Here is a 25,095-nt window from a genome sequence, read left to right as displayed (position 1 = left end):
TCTTCTTTTCTTCTCCAGTGACCGGCCGACAACCTCCCAAGTGGTGGCAGCAGCCTGGAATCCGGCCAACAGTGGAGAGAGAGAGAGAGAGAGAGAGAGAGAGAGAGAGAGAGAGGAAAAAAAAAAAAGGGGTCTCAAACTTTGAATGCTCGTGTCCGACAATCCCGACGTCCGATTGGAGTGATTCCAGTGGCTATGGACTACTAAGAGCGAGCCATTTCAGATGAGACCAGCCTCGCCGGATTTGTTGGCCGTTTCCGGCGCCGGCGAGGAGAGAGAAAATCGGCTTTCTTTGACTTTCCAACGAGATTTTCAACGATCTGACCGTTGGATTGACGATCCAAGACCAGCTATGGACTGAGGAATAGGAGAGGAACATGATGGTATGATCAGATCCGGCAAATGTCACAGGCGACCGGCGGTCGTCCACCTTGCGCGGTGGTTCCGGTGGGCTTTGGAGATGACTCAACTTCCAGAGGCTTTCTCATAAATTTTTGGAATTTTTGAGACAGATAAACTTCGGGTAAGATTATTTTCATTATTTCTCTGTCTGTGGAGCATAAATACAGTGTTTCTTAAACAGGAAAAATTGGAGAAAAATTCTAAAAAAAATATATGATGAAAGTAAAATTATTTAGAGATACTTTATAGTGTTTATTGAATTTTTGAGTGATTGTAGAATATTTTTGAAAAATATAGATGTATTTTAGTTAGATTTTTAGCATATGGGCATATAAGATTATTTGAAGTTATGATATTTAAATTTTATATGATTGGTTGAAGCTTGATCATGGAGATTTAAATATGCAAATATTGAATTGGGTTGAATTAAAAATACGTTAGCTATTGAAAACTTATGAAAATTGAGTAATATTCTTGAATAAAATATTCATGGGTGATTAGAAAATTATAATTCATTTTGCAATAGTCTTATAATATTATTAAGGACCGCGGGGCAAAATTTTAGAATTTTTAGAGCTTGTTTGAGTGGATTTTTACAAAATGTCAATTATAGAGACTAAAACGTAATTTTTAAGTTTTTGAGTATTGCTTGGTTAGGAGGGTCTAGGAGGGGTCATATAATGATGATAAGATATGAGTTGAATTTAGAAGTGTTATTTGAGCCTTTTTGCATGTTGGGTAAGTTTCAGGTATAGGAGAAACTCTGTCGGATTTCCGGCATGAATTAGGTTGTTTGTTGTCTCTTTAGAGTTTTATCTTAACTGAGTAGTAATAAATTTATAATTTAATTATTAGGTGATCGAGATCAGCCATTTTTCTGCATTCAGCAGCCACAATAGTCATCGGTGTACTGTGAGTAAAATATTAATTTTAATTGTAATTTCGATATTATTATATGTTCAAGCATGCCCATGCATCACTTATATGTATATATCTATGTAGTTAAACTCTAGGCACGTTTTATGTTGCATTCGCAACTGTTAAAGTGCTATGGATGTTGTTGTGGTAATTTGGAGCAGTGTGCGTGCGTTGGCGTGCGTGTGATGTGGTGTTGGCTATGGATAGGACGGGTAGACACGGCTTGAGATCTTCACTGGGACCCGATCCTTCGGGGTAGACAGGGCTTGAGTTCTTCGCTGGGACCCCGATTTGGTTTATTAAGCGAAAGTCCAGCTTGAGTTCTTCGCTGGCACAGGTTGGATTAAAGAGAGCTGTATAGGGAATCAGCTCCCATATATATTATGATTTGACATTACTGGGTGTGTGAGTGCTCCAAATTACCTTTTTACTGTTATGATGTGAAAATATTGTTGATGTTGCATTTCACTCTACAGGGTGCATTAGCTATAGATAGTTATAGAAATTATGATTAAAATTGATATTTTACTCTTTGAGTCGAACGCTTACTCCTGTTCACCTATTTTTCCAGGCTACAGGAGGAGTTATTTTACAGAGCAACCTATTTTCTTCCTTGCAGGTTTAACATCGATTATTTAATTATTTTACTATCTTTTCTAAATTTGAAATCTAGAACTCCGCATGTGTTAGTAATAGTGTGAACCTTATTAGAAATCGTGTTAATTTAAAATTTTAACATTAATAAATGAAGATTTGTGTGGTATTTAAACAATTTGTAAGTAGTGGTAACAGGGTTGAGCGAGGCTCCCCCTACTTCAGTTTTTGATAGTTATCGAGTTGGGTTGACCCGAATTAAAATATTTTATTTTATTTTATTTTATTTACATGTTGGGCCTAAGTTTTTGGGCCTTGGTTATGAATTTGAGAACAGTAAGGATTACTATGGGCCTCGGGGGCTTTATGCCGGCCTAAGTCCTAGTGTCGGTCCGGCCCATTGGTTGGGTCGTGAAAAAGTTGGTATCAGAGCTTAAGCCTAGATTCATGGGAAATAATATACTTGAGAGTGTAAAAGGAGTCTTGTTAGGATGTTACATGCGGAGTATAGGATTCTGTTTTGTCTTTTCTGTAATTCCTTATTTCTAGATTCTGCGTTATACCTCGGGAAATATAAAAGTGCCTCAGTTAGTGTCTTGATTTTCGTGGAGTACATAGAAATGTGAAACAGAGTTAGCAGACATGTTGAGGTCTGTCATTAGGATACATACTCCAAGAAACACTATGTTTCTGTCTGTATGGGTTTAAGTGGTGTGCCCATTTCGTGCAAGGCACGAGTACATAAAGGTGAGTCTTGAAAGTACAGTTGCCCTAGATAAGGATAAGGATACCACTGCTCGTAGTTGTCAGTGGATGACCCAGTCAGAGTAAGTTTATGACAATTGTAGATTCAAGAGAGATAAGAGATTAGGAGACCTACTCTGTCAGGACATATCGTAGTAACTATACAATGTTCTCGATATCTGCTCTGTAAGCTGCAGATTATAGTACCGACATGAGATTATTGTGTAGAGCTGCGTGCATTCCCATGGTGCTCCATAATGAGGGTGTTTGCGGATGGCCTCTGTTTTGGTACAGTTATGCCAGAACAGAGTTTTATATCTGCAGAGGAGTTGGAAACTCCTGGTTAGGGATCTAGAGCTAGAATATTAAAAGGTCACAGTTGGGTGGTAACTAGAGTCAGTGACTCAGTTACCCTAGCATGAGCTAGAGTTGCATTAAGAGTTGCCATCAGACCAGAATTTTTGGACTAGTTGCAAAGTAAAGGTGACACCTATAGAGTGAGACCATCTAGTTTTCAGTATGGAATTTTGGATGATTTTTGCAGAACGACAGACGTTTTGCTTAAAACTTAGTGAGAATAGAATACCTTATGTGTATTAGCAAGGTGTAAAGTACAACTCTACTACCTAGAAAAGGTCGAAACTATGAATTGATGATTTACAGAGCTATGATATGATAAGAGAGACATTAATTTGACATGGTTTTGGGCAAGGTGGTAAATGTAGTACCTTTGTTGCAGCAAGTTAGGGTATAGACCTATCTTTTCAGAAGGGATTGAAGGTTATTACTAATAATGGTGACCAATAAAATAGTGCCCCAGATGGGACTGTAGAGTGTGGTAGAGAGTAGTTGGCTCGGGTATCCTGGAGAGGATATAAGTTCCATTATAGGAATCATATATAATCAGATCATGATGGATGTAAATCCTTTGAATTGGATGATGGGTTTGGGTGCCTGGAATTTTAAGTTTTGGCTAATTAAGTAAACATGGAAAAAATATAATAATAATAATAATAATAATAATAATAATAATAATAATAATAATAATAATAATAATAATAATAACAAATAAATAAAATTACTGCAGAATTAGTTCTCGAGGTAGTAAGGGTATTACGTAAGCTAAAGGATAAGAATAGAAATCATATGATAAAGGTATGACTGCAATTTCCTAAGTTCCTTTCTAGCTTCATATTATTCAAAACAATAGTATAATCTAATTATAATAGTGTTAAGAGAAATAAATTAGCGAAGATAAATTATAGAAGGCCAATGGATAGAGAAAGTGCAGAATGAAGGTTTGGACGATTGGTTGCAGATGCAATATAATCTAAATGCCAGTGGAAGTACTAGCTAGAGTGGTCAAAGGACCAAATCTGAGTAGCACAGATATGTGATAATGTGGTAGAGACTCTGAAAGATATAGTTAACAGGTACAACTGTCATGTTAGGAAGAAGAATGGAACCAGGGATAGAATAATCAAGTTCTATTTTGGGGAAGACAAAGGAAATAAATGAAAGGACAACCTGAAAGGTGCATAATAAAAGGAACAAAGTTAAGATATAGAGTAGGCTAAGTGTTATTCTTGGCAAGGTAAATGACAAGGATGGATAACCCAAAATGGGACCACATTAGTGAGATAGTGATGACGGTATGAAATCTAGTAAGGTGATACTCATAGCATGATGTAGTCGAGGTAGTGCCAGGGGCTAAAATATAGAGCTTGGAGTTTCATGATTGGATCATACTCCATCTATTTCCTATTCCTAAAGTGAAGTGGATAGCAATGGGGCAAGATTCTTTTAACTTGTTAACAATATCAAGAAGATTAGGCGAGGAATATAATAATAATGAGCAAAAGCTAGAAGGTGTGCGATGGTATTGCGGACTATCTAATTAGGCAGAGAAAAAGAAGTCAGTAAGTAGTAAGTTGAATAAAAGTTAATCTAAGGGATCAAATAGGTATGATGAAAAAAAAATGATGGATAATGACACATAGGCTTAGGTTAGACTTTTGAGATAGTGAGAAGGTAGTTAGAGGTTCGTATGAATGTCAGGCAAACAGTTTTAGTGTGATCAACAAAATCACTTTGTAGTGAAGTAATAATGACAGAACATCAACAGGGGTAGAACGAAAAGTGACAAGTATGGGTGGTTATAAATCACTAGAAAGTTCAAGGATCAAATTAATGACCATAGATAAGGGTGGCATTAGTGTTGGAAGAATCTATTAGTAAGAGAAATCTTTCAAGATTCAACAAAAGTTAAGGCATAATATAAACGATAATAGATATGAATCATAGGTCGATTATAAGTAAAGTTAATAAATTATAAAGTATCATGTCAGGAAGGCCAATGGTACAGTAAAGGTTTCATGCAGATGATACCTTATAGATAGAGCACAATTATGCTAGGAGATGATGAAATTTGAAGAGAAAGACTAAGAAACATAGGTTAAACGTTATTATATGGACAATCGGGCATAGTTGAATATAAGAGGATATATTTTTCTTTCTTTTCAAGTTTAGCTTGTACTTTTTGTTCTAGAAGGTTATATAAGGAACAGAGACTGAGTCAAGGAGATCTAGTTATTTGAGAGTTTGGTAGGCACCAATTCATACACAATTTTCTGATATGAGAATGACAGTAGGTGCATACCTAGTGTTAAGTATGAAAGGACGATCAGAGTAATGACAGGAGTTAAATTGAGTTAGCTACTAAAGCTTGCGACTGTTTTAAACTATGAGCTAGATGAAGTACTATTTATGGATGAGTTTCAATAGATGAAATTGTTGCTGATGGGTAAATTGAGGTTGAAGTTTAGAAAGCTATGGGCAGTATATGTGATTATATTAAGGAGAATGAACACATGAAGTATTTTGTTTAGAATTAAGGCATGGCACATATTTCCCACAGCCGTGTTAGTTTAGATGAAACTTATAGTTTCTAGGGCTCCTGTCTATCCAGGATGAGCAATTTCCTACTAAGGCCGGTAGAGAATGATAATGTTCTGATAGTTAAGTTGGGAAAAAGGAGATACAAAAAAGAATTTTCTATGGTTAATTACAAGTGTTATATAATGTGAAGAATGTGCTGGTAAGGGTCAATTGTAAGATTAAAATTCTCGAAGTAATGGAACTAGTAATCAAGATAGGACTAAGAAATAAAAAGAAAGTTAAAGTTGATGATGGAATGGACATCCTTGAAGGAAAAGGTATAAGAATGAGAGAAAACAAAGGTTAAAGAATAAGTACAGTAGGTTGGAAAGATATCAACAATAGTAGAAACAGGAAAAGGAAGTAGATGAGATCCAAAGGACAGGAAGAAAGCTCGGTGAAGCTAGTTATAATGATGAGGATAAGAAGGAATAGGTATGCTAGGAATACATTAAGAGATGTTTAAAACAAGTTATTATGAGATGATAGATTAAAGGAGTAGTAGAGCCCTGATCTAAGTGCCAATGTGTCAGAAGTAGGCCACATACTAAGAAATTTTAGGAAGAAGTCCAGATATTCTCATTCCAGAGGAGGAGTGAGAATTGACAAAGTCACATGGATTGAGTTGTCAGGGAATATAAACACTTTTGTCACATAAGAGAAGAGACCTAGTTTGCTTTCCAATGTTGATAAATGGTACACTTAGCCCTTGGAGAGAACTCTACCTAACTAGTTACATAAGATAGACAGAGGTTGGTCTAAGTACCTTAGTAATAACACAAAAAAGATTAAAAATTTGAAATATCACGGGAGTGAGAAGATTTATAGGTATTGACCACTGAGATCATAAGAAGAGTGAAGATCTCGAACAAGATGCATAGGTGCTAACCATTGAGGTCAAAGGACAAGTAAAGATTTAAAATAAGATACCTGTGATAGGTGCTACAGGAAACATCTTATAGAACATAATAGGGTAAGAACATAAGTTATGTTTTGGGGAAACAGAGATTATTAAAACAAAGGAATGAGGATTGAAGTCACCAAGAGACACGTTAGGGCATAATAAAAGTGAGATAAGCGCCAAAGTTGATTGAAGTTATGAGAGATCAAGTCAAGAGCAGTGAGGTACAGCAAATATTTGAAATGTCAGAAAAATGGTCAATGAATAGTTACAAGATAAAAGCCCTCTAGAAAGAGATGATGACAAATAGGACACTATAGTAGAATCAGAGAGCAGTAGAATGTCATATATAATATACGAGGAGTTTGAGAAGTAAATATTTTACCAATCTCTGCATAGTTGGAGGAGTAATGATTGTACTTGTTCTAATAATCTTCTTTTCCTTATTTCTTTGTTTATTCGAAAATTCGAGAACGAATTTTTCTTAAGGGAGAAAGAATGTAACAACATGGGACTTGGCGTGTGACAGTGGATTTCCACTGTCACTGCAATTTAAAAAAAAAAAAAATTAAAACAAAATCAGGAGGAGGAACCCCCCTCCCCCCCCCAATTTCTCTCCTCTCCTCTCCTTTCCTCCCCTCTCTTCTTCTTCTTCTTTCTTCTCCGGTGACCGGGAATCCGGCCAATAGTGGAGAGAGAGAGAGAGAGAGAGAGAGAGGAAAAAAAAAGGGGGTCTCAAAATTTGAATGCTCGTGTCCGACGATCCTGACGTCCGATTGGAGTGATTCCAGCGGCTATGGACTCCTAAGAGCGAGCCATTTCAGATGAGACCAGCCTCGCCGGATGTGGTGGCCGTTTCCGGCGCCGGCAAGGAGAGAGAAAATCGGCTTTCTTTGACTTTCCAACGAGATTTCCGACGATCTGACCATTGGATTGATGATCCAAGACCACCTATGGACTGAGGGAGAGGAGAGGAACATGATGGTATAATCAGATCCGGCAAATGTCACCAGCGACCGGCGGTCGACCACCGTGCACGGTGGCTCCGGTGGGCTTTGGAGATGACTCAACTTCTAGAGGCTTTCTTATAAATTTTTGAAATTTTTGAGACACAGATAAACTTCGGTTAAGATTATTTTCATTATTTCTCTGTCTGTGGAGCATAAATACAGTGTTTCTTAAATAGAAAAAATTAGAGAAAAATTCTAAGAAAAATATATGATGAAAGTAAAATTATTTGGAGATACTTTATGGTGTTTATTGAATTTTTGATTGATTGTAGAATATTTTTGAAAAATATAGATGTATTTTAGTTAGATTTTTAGCATATGGGCATATAAAATTATTTGAAGTTATGATATTTAAATTTTATATGATTGGTTGAAGCTTGAGGATGGAGGTTTAAATATGTAAATATTGAATTGGGTTGAATTAAGAATACGTTAGTTGTTGAAAACTTATGAAAATTGAGTAATATTCTTGAATAAAATATTCATGGGTGATTAGAAAATTACAATTTATTTTGCAAGAGTCTTATAATATTATTAAGGACCGCGGAGTAAAATTTTAAAATTTTTAGAGCTTGTTTGAGTGAATTTTTACAAAATGTCAATTATAGATACTAAAATGTAATTTTTAAGTTTTTGAGTATTGCTTGGTTTGGAGGGTCCAGGAGGGGCCATATAATGATGATAAGATATGAGTTGAATTTAGAAGTGTTATTTGAGCCTTTTTGCAGGTTGGGTAAATTCCAGGTATAGGGAAAACTCTGTCGGATTTCTGGAATGAATTAGGCTGTCTGTTGTCTCTTTAGTGTTTTATCTTAACTGAGTACTAATAAATTTATAATTTAATTATTAGGTGATCGAGATCAGCCATTTTTCTGCATCCAGCAGTCACAATAGTCATCGGTGTATTATGAGTAAAATATTAATTTTAATTGTAATTTCGATATTATTATATGTTCAACCATGCCCATGCATCACTTATATGTATATATCTATGTAGTTAAACTCTAGGCACGTTTTATGTTGCATTCACAACTGTTAAAGTGCCATGGATATTGTTGTGGTAATTTGGAACAGTGTGCGTGTGTTGGCGTGCGTGTGATGTGGTGTTGGCTATGAATAGGACGGGTAGACACGGCTTGAGATCTTCGCTAGGACTCGGTCCTTCGGGGTGGATACAGCTTGAGTTCTTCGCTGGGACCCCGATTTGGTTTATTAAGCGAAAGTACGGCTTGAGTTCTTCGTTGGCACATGTTGGATTAAAGAGAGCTGTATAGGGGATCAGCTCCCATATATATTATGATTTGACATTACTGGGTGTGTGAGTGCTCCAAATTACCTTTTTGTTGTTATGATGTGAAAATATTACTGATGTTGCATTTCAGTCTACAGGGTGCATTAGTTTTAGATAGTTATAAAGATTATGGTTAAAATTGATATTTTACTCTCTGAGTCGAACGCTCACTCCTGTTCACCTATTTTTTCAGGCTACAGAAGTAGTTATTTTACAGAGCAACCTGTTTTCTTCCTTGCAGGTTTAACGTCGATTATTTAATTATTTTACTATCTTTTCTAAATTTGAAATCTAGAACTCCGCATGTGTTAGTAATAGTGTGAACCTTATTAGAAATCGTGTTAATTTAAAATTTTGAGATTAATAAATGAAGATTTGTGTGGTATTTAAACAATTTGTAAGTGGTGGTAACAGGGTTGAGCGAGGCTCCCCTTACTTCAGTTTTTGATGGTTATCGGGTTGGGTTGACCCGAATAAAAATATTTTATTTTATTTAATTTTATTTACATGTTGGGCCTAAGTTTTTGGGCCTTGGTTATGGATTTGAGAACAGTAAGGCTTACTACGGGCCTCGGGGGCTTTATGCCGGCCCAGATCCTAGTGCCGGTCTGGCCCATTGGTTGGGTCGTGACAAAATATTTTTGTTTTAAATCACTGTATAAATAGTTAATCACTAATAATTAATATATAACTACTAACAACTACTAAAATAGCTAATAACTATTAGAACAATTAATATTGCCAAACAGAATTAAAATGAGAAGAGCAGTGTGTGCCTTGCTTTGCAAGCGTGTCAGCAATAATATAGTTGGACTCACGAGTGGAATGGCTGAAGATTATGAGAGGGATACTGCATAGGTATATTTGAAGTATGAAAAGGTAGAGGACGTTTTCTCTAACATACCCTCATCGGTAACTTTTCCCTACATAATTTTCACTGAAAACTAATTCTATATCACTGAGTTGTCACTTACAGATGGTTTAATGCTTTTTATAATTATATTTAATTTAATTTTTTAATTCTATCAATTTGGGGATTGTAAGCTTTAATACGCAAACATGGTTTGAGTTGATTACAAGAAACATGAAAGAATTGATGCACATGCATTTGGTAATTAACTATGCTGAGGCATTTGAGTAGGGATAAGATGGATGTCCTGTCTGTCCATATAATAAATAGATAGATAGATATAGAATAAATTATGAAAATTGACTTCACGAACTAGCTATATCATATGATGAGTAGGGATAAGATGGCATTTGTGCCTATCATATGCGTGTTTTGTCACCTTATTAGATTAGATATTGAATTATATATGGACCCTCACCCTTAATTTTTATTTCTTGTCAACTTTTATTAGAGAGAGAGAGTTATTTAATATCAATAAGAGGTAGTCTGGTTAATCTTTCTATACTTTTAAGATACATAAGTGAGGAGATATCGGGTTCAAGTCTCCTTAAAAGGGAAGGGCTATCTCCCGCTATGTAGCCCATCAATTATAACTGACATATTATACCTCTATGTCGATTGAGTTTCAATTTATATAATTAGGATTTATTGAGTTGAATGTTATGATATTCAAACATGAGCTATTCGAGCAGCTCAAATTCAAAATTGATTTCATGTCGATTTCAAGTAGTCCACAAGTGGGCTAGGCTTATTATATAAAGAGCTAAAGAAGAATCTAAACAATTTTTTTTTCATTTCTAATTTAATAAATTAAACGTGATTATAATAAATTTAGAAATTTTGAATAATTAATAAAAGACAAAATAATTTACATTATGTATAGAATGTCAGAGTGGCATTCAAATCAATTTATATTCCATTTATTTTATAGAAAATGTTTTCTTGAATATTATTTTTCATATTATCTATTTTATGAGAGTAAGAAACAAAAATTTGTAAAAAAATTATTTTTCCGATCATGAAAAAATATTCTATAAATTTGAAAAAAGATTTTTTTATTTCAAAATTATAAAATTATTTTTCCCAATACTTACTTAATTGTCACTGATTTTTTTTTTTCATTTAAGTTTTTGAATTAATAAAACCAATGATTAATTTTTAATAATAAGTTTAATTATTTTTTAATTAATTTTCAACATCATATCAAATAAGAAAACAATATAAATTATTTTCTGTAAAATAAAACAAATCTTAAATAGGTGGGGTAAAAAATTTTAATTATCTTACATTATGATGTTTATAATTGAATTTTAATTTTTTTTAATTTTTTTATTAAAAATTTAATGGTAATTATGTAACCGTTCAATGTGATTCATACAGTCTGTCCATTTTCTTTGTTATGGAATGTGAGAATAGAACCTGAGTTTGCTAGCTGACTGTCTGAATTTTTCTGAAGTTAGTTTGGTTGAACATTGTGTAACTTTATTGGTCAGATTTTTTTTATTCGAAACTGGTTGGATTTTGTTCCAGGCAATACCGACCAGTTGTGATTTTTCAAATCACTTGAAAAGCAAGTAACTTCCGACTTCAAATCCTCAAGTATCCTCCCATGCCCACTTGTATTATATTCAATTTATTTTGATTTAAATTATTATACAAAAAAGTAATTTTAAATTTATTTACAAATTATGAACCATTTTATAAAAAATACTATTTTTTAAATATTAATTTAAAATTTTCAATTAAAAATTTAAATTTATTTAGAGAGTATTTAGTTTAACTCATGAAAATCAATTTATAAGCTTATTTTAAATAGTTATATATTTAATTGAAGTATTTATAAGTGACTAATAAACTGTTAATATATAAAATTATAAGTATATTCATTATTAAAGGACTAAAAAAATATTAAATGAGATTTACTATAAAATTTTAAAAAATTATATAAAAATAATATAATAAAATATTCAGTTAAATTAATTTATAAATATCAAAATAAAAAATTAAATCTCTTTGGCTCTTTTTTTCTTAGCTTATAAGTTTAACTTATAAGTTCAAAAATTATTATAAATAAATAAGCTTGCATATTTTTAGAATTTATAAGCTAATTTAACCAACTTATAAGTTAAGACAAATATTCTCTTAGATCAATCCTTAATTTGTAGAGAAATTTTATTGTAAATTGATAATTCTATATGGACATATTATATAGAATGACATATCAATAAAAAAAATCAATACATATATAATTATCGTCTATTGATGATTTCATATAGAACAGAATTGTAAAATATCCGTATATGCAGGATGATTCTACATTATCTTCAAGTTCTCATAATGGCTTCCTACACCTCAAGTGAGATTAATTTCTCTGCCATTGAAAATATTAAGAACTCCTGAATCATTTTTTTTTTTAAATAAAGACAATGTATTGGGCAATAACTGATGGGCTAAAGAAATGGAGGCAAGTAAATTTTATTTTTTTATTTTTTTTTATTTTTTATTTTTTATTTTTTTTTATCTTAGCATAAAAGTGAATTATATTAGAATTGTTAGATAAGAATTCTCGAACTCGAGACTTTCCTACCATCTACATCTTAAAAGGTAAAATAAGACTAACCAGACTAATCTTTGAGTGGCGCTTGAATCATTCTATTAATCCATAGTAACTTTGTTGTCCAAATGGCAAAATTAGCAGAAACAGACGATACCTCCATCACTAAGAATATGGAAACTGATTTATCAAGTTCTTATTTTCACGTAACAAGTTCCTATTCAAGGCATAAATCATTTTCCCATGAACTTATGAAGCGGCCTTTTTATCCCCTGCAGATTCTTGTCACTATATCAATAGGGAACATCAAGAAGTTGGCTTCTAAAGAAATTCTATATTGATCAGAAAGAAATTAGCAGACAATATCCTAAGGACAGATCCATAATAAATTGCCTACGATTTTTAGATCAAAGGTGGCATTCAACAAGTACAACTAAGAGGTTGTATCAGCACTAAATGAATCCTGGCTATTACTACAAGGGTAGACATGAGATCATTGGGCTAGAACAGGATGCTTGCAAGGTGTTCCTCCTAGCTAAAGAGAGGATGGGTAACATTACAAAGGGTTCCTAAAACCTACCAATCAATTTACCTAGAGATTTTTGTGGTATGAAGCTATAAAGTACAATTAATCCTAGAATTCTTGACAGTGAATTCTGGGATATTTCACTACCTATAAAGTATATTTCACTAGCTCAAGACAAAATCCATTGTTAGTTTTTATATCAGATGTTTGGTCTCTCAGCACATATACATCTGCATGAACTAAATCTACAATCTATAGTTCCACTGGTGCCTCAAAATATATTTAGCAGACATGAAAAAAAAAATCTTGGCTGATATGCCATTCACTGGTTTGAAACAACTGTTCATAATGAAAACCAAAACTTGTTTATAGTATGCATTTTACAAGAAAAGCTTTAGCATACAAATTTACATCCACCAAGGTACACAGCAATGTATAAAAAAAAATGTGGTATATCTATGACTAAATATATCCTAAAATTACAGTGTGCTTGAAATACTTACAATTGATTTTATGTGGGATGAATACCTGCCCAGCCCAAACCTGTTAAGAAGGCACTATAGTTACTTCCAGTCGGTATCTCTTCTAAACTTTTTAGCTTGAAAATTTAGAACAACAGAACAAACAAATCGTGAATTCCTTGTGCACTGAATAAGTTGCATATGTCCCCATTTTCTGAGAGCTCAGCAGAAATAGAAAATGTGTATCAACTATCATGTGAAGTAGGATAGTGCATTCCATCTTTTAGGTGGCTTACTGCTGTGGGACATAACCATTTCAGCATGCTTGGACCCAATACCTGATCAAAGGCATACGAATTAGAATTTTAATGAACTAAAACTACAAAAACAAATGAGTACCAGATTAACAGAGTAAATGTCATGACCCGATCCCATGGGCCAGACCGGCACTAGAACCTGAGCCAACATAAAACCGCCGAGGCCCGTAGTAAGCCTTACTGTTCCTAAATCCATAACCTAGGCCCAAAAACTTAGGTCCAACATATAAATAAAATTAAATTAAATTAAATATTTTTATTCGGGTCAACCCAACCCGATAACCATAAAAAATTTAAGTCAAGGGAGCTCCGCTCAACACTGATACTGTCACTTACAAATTGTTTAAATATCATACAAATTTTCATTTATTAATCTCAAGAATTTAAATTAACACGATTTCTAACAAGGCCCATACTACTACTAACACATGCGGAGTTCTAGATTTCAAATTTAGAAAAATAATAAAACAATTAAATAACCGACTTTAAACCTGCAAGAAAGAAAGCAGGTTGCCCTGTAAAAGAACTCTTCCTGTAGCCTGGAAATATAGGTGAACAGGAGTGAGCGTTTGACTCAGAGAGTAAAATACCAATTTTAACTACAATTTCTATAATTATCTAAAGCTAATGCACCCTAAAGAGTATAATGCAACACCATCAAAATTTTCATACAAATCACATTATAATAGCAAAAAGGTAATTTGGAGCACTCACACACCCAATGATGTTCAAACAGTACATATATGGGAGCTGATCTCCTATGCAGCTCTCTTAATCCAACCTCTGCCAGTGAATGTCTCTCAAGCCGGACTTTCGATTAATAAACCAAATGCGGGGGCTAGCGAGATCATCTCGAGCTGTGCCTACCCCTACTTATCCATAAAGGACCGGGTCCCAGCAAGTGTCTCTCAAGCCGCATCTACCTATCCTATTCATCCAATGCCACACACCACACGCACACCAATGCACACACACTGCTTCAAATTATCACAAACAATATCCATGGCACTTCATCAATTAAGAATGCAATATAAAACGTGCCTAGTGTTTAACTACATAGATACATATTTATAAATGATGCATGGGCATGCCTGAACATATAATAATATTGAAATTAATATTTTACTCACAGAGTTAAGTCGAGGTCACTGCAGCAACTGGGTGGAGGAAGGTTGTCCCGGCTCACCTGACAATTATTTAATACCATTGACTCAATACAAGCTTAAAAAAGGATCAAAGACACCCTAAGTCGTGCCGAAAATCTGGCATAATCTCCCCTATACCTAGGACCTACCCAACCTGCAAAAGGGCTTAAAATACACTTCTATATTCACAAGTCACACAATCATAACTCAATCACATCACATGACCCCTCTTGGGCCCGTTCAAACAGTCAACCACCAATATTTGAAAAATTACCATTTAGTCCCTAAAACTAACCCTTTTGCAAAAACTACCCAATTGAGCTCTAAAAATTCTAAAATTTTTCCCCGGGATCCTTAGTAATATTATTAAGCTAATGCAAAAGGAATTATAATTTTCTAATCTACCACGAATATTTTATAGGTTTTTAATCGTAATCAAGCACTAGATAATTAAGAAAAAGTAAGGTTCGGGTTTATCTATGCCAATTCCGACCTTGGAAACGCGTCCGGAACGTCTGAAAACGGTGGGGTAGCCAATTTTGAAACTTTTTTCAGTTGCCTGTCTGCCCGACCCGAAATTACAGACTCGAGCAATTGTTGAATTTCAGAGAATTGAAGGTACCTATGCGAAGCCCACAACACGGGGATTAATATATAATTTTTACGGAATTTATTAAGCTCATTTAGTGTTCAGAAAAACACTTTGAAGTTCAGTGGGACCCACCAAAAAATGGTGTCGAAAAAATTCGAAATGGATATTGCCTCGAAGCTCTCGTCGAGGGGAGCACTCCGGTACTTTCGGATTTTTCGTGAGGTTCACGGTTTACGAAAAATCTAGCCCAAAAGTCGAAATAGGCTAAAACTTATGAAGCTTGATTCGCACAAACCGGGAAACGATACCACGCAAAATTGGTATCTACACGATGCCCATGAAGAGATGAGCGTTTTGATACCAAAAATGTAAAAAACGACGATCGGAGAAGAAAGTTATGGCAAAGAAAAGGAAAGAAAATAAAGAAAATGAAAAGAGGAGAGAGAGAGAGAGAGAGAGTGAGTGAAGGGAAGATGCACGACGCAGACAGCTTAAAACTGTCCTTTTTATTTGTTATTATTATTAAATTAAACTTTCAAAATACTTAATATTATACTTAATATTCATTTTTATTTTTGTTTATTTTAAAATAAATTCAAATGAACTCCATAATATTAATAGCATAATATTTTCTTTTTAAGTAGAATTAAGGCATAGCACACCTTTCCCACAGCCATGTCAGTTCAAATGAAACTTATAGTTTCAGCGACTCCTATCTAACCATGAGGGGCGATTTCCTACAAAGGGTGATAGGGAATGATAACTTCTGATGGTCAAGTTGGAAAATAAGATACAAGAAGAATTTTCTATAGTCAATCACAGGTGTTACATAATGTGAAGGATATGCTGGTAAGAACCAATCGTAAGGTTAGAATTTCGGAAGTGATGAAACTAGTAATCAAGATAGGACTAAGGAATAAAAAGTAGATTAAAATTGATGATGGGATGAACATCCTTGAAGGAAAAAGTATAAGAATGAGAGAGGACAAAGATTATTGAAAGAGTACAGTAGGGTGAAGGTTGTGAATTTGGTTTGCTAGTGATGGCGTTCTTATGCAATGTTCCAGGATATGTGTGCCCGACGTGGACAACCTCAGGAATGAGATCATGCAAGAGGCACACTATACACCCTACAGTGTCCACCCAAGCTCCACCAAGATGTACCATGATGTGAAGGATAACTACTAATGGAATGGCATGAAGAGAGACATAGCAGACTTTGTGTCCAAGTGCTTGACTTGTCAGAAGGTGAAGTTTGAACACTAGAGGCCGTTAGGGAAGCTACAAAAGCTCCCTATCCCGGAATGGAAGTGGAAAATGATCACGATGGATTTTGTAACTGAGTTGCCTCGTACCATGCGGAGATATGATTCAATATGGGTAATTGTAGATCGTTTAACTAAATCAGCCCATTTCTTACCTGTGTGAACCACATATTCTGTTGCACAATACGCTAGGCTCTATATTCGAGAAATAGTTAGATTGCATGGAGTTTCTGCTTCCATTATGTCTGACAGAGGGCCCCAGCTCCCTTCTCAGTTTTTGAGGCAGTTGCAGGAGACACTTGGCACACAATTAAACTTTAGTACCGCCTTCCACCCTCAGACAGACGAGCAGTTCGAAAGGACAATTCAAACATTGGAAGATATGTTTTGTATGTGTGTCCTGGATTTTGGAGGTCAATGGGATGATCAGTTACCCTTGGTGGAGTTTGCCTACAACAACAGTTATTATTCCAGCATCGGGATGGCACCCTATAAGGAGCTGTATGGCAGAAAGTGTAGATCTCCGTTGTGCTGGTTGGAAATGGAAGAAGCGAAAGTGCATGATGTAGACCTAGTGCAATACACTTCTGAGATGGTTCCTTTAATCAGGGGGCGATTGAAAACGGCTTTCAGTAGGCAGAAGAGTTATACAAATCCCAGACGGAGGAATGTAGAGTTTACAGTAGGTGATTACACATTCCTGAAAGAATGGTAAGTTGGCACCTCGGTATATTGGACCTTTTGAGATTACTGACAGAGTTGGAGCAGTTGCCTATCGATTGGAGTTACCAACCAACTTTTCTCATATTCATCCTGTATTTCACATCTCCATGCTTAGAAAATACATACTTGATCCTTCTCATGTGCTACATCAGGATACAGTAGAGTTGAAAGAAGACTTGATGTTTGAGGAGCATCCAGTAGCCATAGTGGACTACCAAGTGAGGCAACTAAGATCAAAACAGATCTCTATGGTTAAGGTTTTGTGGAGGAGCCAGTCAGTGGAAGAATGCACCTGAGAGTCAGATTCAATGTGTAACTCTGTTCTTTTATTCTGCCTTGTTACAAAAAATTCGAGGACGAATTTTCTGTAAGGGGAGAAGAATGTAACAATCCAAAATTTTAAATTATAAATAAAATAAAAAGAAAATATTATATTATTAATATTATGGGGTTCATTTGAATTTATTTTAAAATAAATGAGGATAATTAAAATAAACAAAAATGAAAATGAATATTAAGTATAATATTAAGTATTTTGAAAGTTTAATTTATTAATAATAATAATAATAATAATAAATAATAATAATAATAATAATAATAATAATAACAAAAAAAAGGACAGCTTTAAGCTGTCTGCATCGTGCATCTTCCCCCCTCCCCCCCCTCACTCTCTCTTCTTTTCCTTTTCTTTTCTTTGCCATAACTTTCTTCTCCGATCGTCATTTTTAACATTCTTAGTATCAAAACGCTCCTCTCTTCATGGGCATCGTGTATATACCAATTTTGTGTGGTATTGTTTCCTGATTTGTGCGAATCAAGCTTCAAAAAAGTCTAAAGTTCTCGTAAACCGTGAACCCCACGAAATCCGAGAGTATCAAAGTGCTCCCATCGACAAGAGCTTCGTGGTAGTACCCATTTCGAATTTTTCCGAGACAGTTTTTCGATGGGTCCCACTGAACTTCGCAGTATTTTTCCGAGCATTAAATGAGCTTAATAAATTCTGTAAAAATTATGTACTAATCCCCGTATTATGGGCTTCACATATGTACCTTCAATTCGCTGAAATTCAACAATTGCTCAGGTCTACAATTTCGGGCCCGGTAGACAGACTACTGAAAAAAATTTCAGAATTGGGTCGAAATTATAGGCTACCCTACCGTTTTCAGACGTTTCGAACGTGTCCTCAAGGTCAGAATTGGCATAGGTAAACTCAAGCCTTACTTTTTCTTAATTATCTAGTGCTTGATTACGATTAAAAATTCATAAAATATTCATGGTAGGTTAAAAAATTATAATTCATTTTGCATTAGTTTAATAATATTACTAAGGACCCTGGGACAAAATTTTAGAATTTTTAGAGCTCAATTGGGTAGTTTTTGCAAAAGAATTAGTTATAGGGACTAAATGGTAATTTTTCAAATATTGGTGGTTGACTGTTTAGATGGGCCCAGGATGGGCCATGTGATATGATTGAGTTGTGGTTGTGTGACTTGTAGATATAAAAGTGTATTTTGAGCCCTTTTGCAGGTTGGGTAGGTCCTAGGTATAAGAGACTCTGCTGGATTTTCGGCACGACTTAGGGTGTCTTTGATCCTTTTTTAAGCTTGTATTGAGTCAATGGTATTAAATAATTGTAATGAAATTTTCAGGTGAGCCAGGACAGCATTCTTCCTCCACCCAATAGCAGCAGTAACCTCGGTTCAAGTCTGTGAGTAAAATATTAACTTTAATTATAATTTCAATATTATTATATGTTCAGGTATGTCCATGCATCACTTATAAATATGTATCTATGTAGTTAAACACTAGGCACGTTTTATATTGCATTCTTAATTGATAAAGTGCCATGGATGTTATTTATGGTAATTTGGAGCAGTGTACGTGCATTGGTGTGCGTGTGGTATGTGACATTGGATATGGATAGGACGGGTAAACGCGGCTTGAGAGACGCTCGCTGGGACCCAGTTCTTTATGGATAAGTCGGGGTAGGCACGGCTCGAGTTGATCTCGCTGGCCCCCGCATTTGGTTTATCAAGCGAAAGTCCGACTTGAGAGACATTCGCTGGCAAAGGTTGGATTAAGAGAACTGTATAGGGGATCAGCTCCCATATTTGTACTGTTTGAACATTATTGGGTGTGTGAGTGCTCCAAATTGCCTATTTACTATTATGATGTGATGTGTATGAAAATTTTGATGGTCTTGCATTCCACTCCTTAAGATACATTAGCTTTAGATAGTTATAGAAATTATAGTTAAAATTGGTATTTTACTCTTTGAGTCGAGCGCTCACTCCTGTTCACCTTATTTTTCCAGACTACAAGAGGATTACTTGTTGTAACTAACCTGCTCCCCTTCTTCGCAGGTCAATTAGTAGTATCTAATGTATTTTGTACAATTTAGTCAAAATTTTAGACTCCGCATGTGTTAGGAGTATTTTAATCAATTTGGGGACTGTAATATAATAATATGTTGAATTTGTAAGAACATTAAATGCATGCATGACTGGATTGGATGAGGGAGCTGAGCTCCCATTGGATTTTATGATATTATGAGTATGTGGAGAGTGAGCTGAGCTCCTCAAATGATTATATATTGTGCTTACAGGTCATGCGAGTCAAAAACTCCCCATTGTATGATCCATGTTATGGTCGAAATCTGTCTAGTTGAATTCTTGAAAATGGGCTTAAAATGGGCCTTAGGACTGGGCTAAGGAATAGTTAGACTTACTACGGGCCTCGGGAGTTTTAGAATGGCCCAGATCCTAGTGCCGGTCCGGCCAATAGGTTGGGTCGTGATAAATATAAGGCACGTGCATTGTAATTTAGAGCCGAATATTTACATGCATGTGTGACAAGAACATACATGCACACGCGTGCGCAGGCCCGCATACACACACACGCGTGCGCAGGAGCCCATACACACACACACAGAGAGAGAGAGAGAGAGAGAGAGAGAGAGAGAGAGAGATACCATGGTGATATTTTTGTAAACACTAAGGTCAAATGGATGTCGATAACTCTGCCCAGATTTCCTAGCCAACCATGCAGCACGAATTCCTTCATAATACTAGAAGAGGCCCATAATAATTTTAATCAGTAATATACAAACAATCCACATTGGCAAAATTTTTCACAGAACTTTACATGCTATTGCAATGTGGCCCTTGAAAAATAATTTCACCAAGAATTTAAACCTTCCAATCACCTTGGCTAATCTCAGGTGGTAAATTGGAACTAAGATGGAATTATTCAATCTACGTGTAAGCTTAAGCGTTAAAAAAATGCTAAGTCAAAACTGAAATGACAAGTGAATCCACAGACGATTAGTTTCTAACTAAAATGAGACCCACTACATAAATGCCCCTTGTTAATTAGTATATTTCATGGATGTCAATTGGGACATACTTTTTTGAGGGGTTCCTCAGCAGTGGGATTAGTATTTTCTTTAACACTTCAGTGCATGCATGGACTAAATAGTTTAACCTCCACTTTGCCTCAATAATAGAAAGTAATACATGACCAGAAGATATGAGTTTTCACAATTTTTTTTTGGGTTCTAATTCAAGTTCTCAACTGTTGATTTTGGGAAATTACTGTTCAGTTACCACATTGCAAAGTGTAAGTTCAACATAAAAATTTGAACTTGTGTCATCCATGAACTATATCCAACTTTTGAAATAGCGAATCTACCTCTATAGTTGTCATATTATGAGTGATCAGGTAAATATGCCAACCCAAGAGAGTTCCAAGTGTTCCGCTCAAGGCTACCATCAATACTCCAGAGAAAACCTAAAATAATATCTCTATCAATATCAAAACAGCATACTTGCATAAGTGCAGCAGCTAAGCAATAGGATAACTTATAAAGCTAAAATGCTAAAACAACCGAAGGCGATTCAATATATAACATGAAATGTAATTAGCTAGGTTAAAAACTCAGAAACTAGGACCCTGGATTTCAATTTGATATAGTGATCGCATAAACAGCCAACACCTGCGACAGATGTTAATAACCTCATGTTTGGCATCAGTCACCAATCACCATCAGCACAAGTGTTGAACTACATTCAAAAGTTGAAGCTACATCATCAATCAACATTATCATTATCCCTCGTGTTTTTAACAAAGTTCAAAAATTACTTTAGATTTAGTAACAACAAGAAGACAATAACCTTATTTGAATTTGGTTTTAGAATTTAGTCAATGAAATTATGTTTAAATAGGAGTCTAGAAACTGAATTAATCTGTTCTAACAACGGTTACGAAGCAATAATATGAATTATGAAGTGGACAGCCAATAATATTTATGTAATTAGAATCCTGACTTGAACTTTAGATCTTATGTTATGTTTGATATTGCAGCAGATTGAGGGCAGGTAAGAAAAAGAAAACAACGAAAAGCCATCTTTCGTTCCTGCTGTTTGAATGACAAAAAGAAGGATTTGTGCTTTTTCTTCAATTAAGTTGTCAAAAATTAAAAGAGAATAAAGGCCCCCCTCTACCTTTTTTTCCATTCCTTCCTTTCTCAAGTGAGTGAATTTTATAGGCCTAGGACCAGGAGGAGGAAGAGATATTCTACTTTCCCAATCAAAGTGAATTTGATGAACCGCTTCAATAAAATGAAAGTAGATACTAATAAGAGTGATATATGAGATTGAATACCCACTTACATAAAAAATCTTTAGGGGAATTCTTCCACCAAAATCCCAGTTCTTTTGAAACACGCAGCTGATTATAATGACCTAAGCATTCCAAGAGCATCTATCAATAATCTGAGGCACTTCAGTTTATATTAGAACAAGTAGGGAGAGAATGAATCAGGCCTACCAAAGAATAGATGCTTGTTACTGTTGCATAGAGAACTAGTATGAAAAAGGCCTTATAGTTCCAATAACCAACACAATTATTTATCCACAGACAATGATGATCCTGCATCCAATTTTTGGAAGGAAATCATATCCAATGAGTCTATTCTAAAGTAAGTTTTAAAACTCATGAATCAAACAGTTACAGCAAAAGGAATGTAACCTAACCTACGTACCATCCTCAAAACACACCTTCTGCAGATCCGGCAATGATGAGCTCTGGGAGGCTTGTATGTGCAACACTTGTCACATTGCCTCAATTGTGAACTCTATCAAAAACAAAAAATTTATTAGTCTAAATTCACATTACAAAATAAAGTTTTCACTTACCAGTAACAGCATTCAGGAAACATAATCTTATGCTATATGAAACACTTGTGCTGCACAAAAATTATTGGTAACTTGGATGCTAAGATTTTCAACCTTGAAGCACTGTATATGACCACTGACAACCCACATGGTAAGAATTTCACCCTTGAAATGACAAATGACCATTGGCATGTACTGTCTACAGAAAAAGATGAGGACCCTACTTTTTCTTTTATATGATTGAGCTGCTTGAAAAGCTTTTATAGAAAAGACTAGTTTGCAAGAATGCATTTAGAGATTCAAGCCAAAATTCTTAACAATCATAAAGACGAAATTGTTTAGGCTGTCTTAATTCTTAACAAGCGGATGATTCAAGAAACTACACATTCAACCATCCAGAAGCCTCAGTGCCCAAAAGACCCCCACAACACCCAAAATCAAATTCTATGGAGTGCAACAGTTAAAATTATATGGATTTACATTACTTAGTCTTATTGTTTTATCTAATATTTTCTTATCAAAAATTTTTGTCCCTTTAAGACAGTGATATTGTGACAATGACTTTGTCTTGATGAGTTAATATTCATGTTATTAAGCCCATAATTCAGGATTTAAGTCACAGGACTCTACCACCACTACAGGCAAGCTTCATGGGCCTGGTTCTAACTATTCAATGCTACCATTCTCAACATCTTTTCATTATCCTGCGCTACTAACTGAACAGATTGTTGTCATGACACAAAGCTTCAAAGAATGAAAAAACATAAATATCTGTTGAACAAACTTCAGTATTGTTGTAAAGAAGGGGGGGAATTTTCTACAAGGATCTTTGACACTATACTTGAATTCCAAACAAATATCAGATCTCTAAATACAATCAGAAGTCAGAACTCAAATATTAATCTATGTGGTATTTTGAAACTGTGGAAAAGAAATAAACAAATGCCAGAATCTTTCCTAGTTTCTGATACCACAGCAACATACAATTCCATCCAGAACAGTTAGTGACGCGTCCCACGTCGGTTCTGCAGGGAGGTGTTTCCAAACCTCCCCGTGAGTTAGTTTTTGAGGTGGAGGTAGGCAAATTCATATCATTTGGTGCCAGAGCCTCACTTTGCATGGGTCAATGGACCAGGGCCATGTACAAAGATTCCCTGACCTTCTTCGGACAACCCAGTTGCTTGCTTCAGTCTAAAGGGGTCGGGAATGATGCATCCCACGTTGGTTCTGCAGGGAGGTCTTGGTGTTATATATATGGGTTTGCAAACCTCCCTTGTGAGCTAGCTTTTGTGGTGTAGATAGCAGGTTCATATCAATTAGTCTCCCTAGATATTGCATTTTCTAGGAAAATAATTCTTCAAAAGCACTACGTAACTAAATAATTCATGATGAATCCCTTGTGAGCTAGCTTTTGTGGTGTAGATAGCAGGTTCATATCAATTAGTCTCCCTAGATATTGCATTTTCTAGGAAAATCATTCTTCAAAAGCACTACGTAACTAAATAATTCATGATGAATCAATTGACACTTAAATTAAGTAAACGCCAACAACAGAAGCCCTGAAAAGGTATTAAAAAAAAGAAAGAAAGAGAGAGACTTAAGATCTCAACACACACTCTTCCCTAATTTTTCCCATCAATAAAAATCATACACAAAAAAAAAAAAGGAACACATCAAATACAGAATTTTATGCACGTATTAGCTTACATTATTTTGGGATTCTTGATCTGGGACGTCATTCCCTTCAACATCAGGGACATAAGAGGAAGGAACTTGACCAGGATCAGTGAGAACACAAACAGAAAAAGAGAAGAGACATAAAGAAGCCATCCAAGTGAAGATCAAAGCATTCAAAGTTCCAGCTGAACTCTGCAACCCAATCCAATCCTCGATGAAAATGAAGAGTGTAACGTAATAAATAATACCCATTAACAGAAACACAGAAAAGACTGGAATCGATAAAAATCTCTGGCACTTCATCGTGGATTTGTGATATTTCTTTGGTCGCGGAGCAGAGCTAAGAAGTCAATTGGGTGTGGTGTGTTCGGCTCTTTTTGCTGGAAAAAGTTCTTGCAGCGTAAACAAGAGATCTTCTTGTTCTTGATTATGAAGATTGGGCTTAGAATCTACCAAGCTCCATCCTCAAGCCCGGTTCACAATGGCTCATCAAGTTGGCATCACCTTCAACATTTTCGACAATTTTTCTATTAAATCTGAGGCTCTAAGGCAGCGGGATTGGCGCGACAAATATTTTTTAACCTAATTTAAGCTCTTATTGTTTTAATTTGTTAAAAATTCGTACACAAAGAACAAATTAGATTTATTATATTGTTAATATTTAAGGAGAAAATTATTAAATGGTGTCAATGTATGTGAGCCTCATCTATTTGGTTATATATATCAGTTTACCTATTAATTTCATCACAATAAAAGTAAATACCGGTATACTTTATTTTCTCTCATTCTTTTAAGTTAGCACTGAATGAATAATATAATTTATCTTAGTCAAATATATAAAATTTACTTGTCATGCTACTTTAGAACCAAAGAGAGATTTGCCACGTCAACGTCTATTGATATTTAGTAATTTGAGCTTGCGCTTTGCAAATAATAAAAATAATGGAAGATATT

At 35.0% G+C, this 25,095-nt stretch overlaps 1 protein-coding gene across 2 annotated transcripts; it reads right to left on the bottom strand.

The window, feature by feature from the left end:
* Positions 1-13,133: 13,133 nt before the first annotated feature.
* On the bottom strand, positions 13,134-24,727 carry LOC110658794 (probable protein S-acyltransferase 15). 2 transcript variants are annotated; one of them, XM_021816539.2, is made up of 7 exons: positions 24,172-24,722; positions 22,332-22,424; positions 22,118-22,219; positions 21,961-22,032; positions 20,981-21,079; positions 20,262-20,357; positions 13,134-13,586 (listed from the first exon to the last, which is right to left on the bottom strand). In XM_021816539.2, exons 1-7 carry the CDS (start codon positions 24,442-24,444, stop codon positions 13,494-13,496), a joined length of 828 nt encoding a protein of 275 aa, XP_021672231.2. In that variant the 5' UTR covers positions 24,445-24,722; the 3' UTR covers positions 13,134-13,493. The 2 variants fall into 2 exon arrangements, with proteins under 2 accessions (XP_021672231.2, XP_058007588.1); XM_058151605.1 differs by lacking the exon at positions 20,262-20,357 and having other exon boundaries at positions 24,172-24,727.
* Between the last annotated feature and the right edge of the window lie 368 nt (positions 24,728-25,095).

Source organism: Hevea brasiliensis, chromosome 8 (genome assembly GCF_030052815.1).
Source record: "Hevea brasiliensis isolate MT/VB/25A 57/8 chromosome 8, ASM3005281v1, whole genome shotgun sequence".
Lineage (NCBI taxonomy): Eukaryota > Viridiplantae > Streptophyta > Magnoliopsida > Malpighiales > Euphorbiaceae > Hevea > Hevea brasiliensis.
Note: the sequence above shows the minus strand (reverse complement) of the source record. Positions and strands in the feature narration are given on the sequence as shown.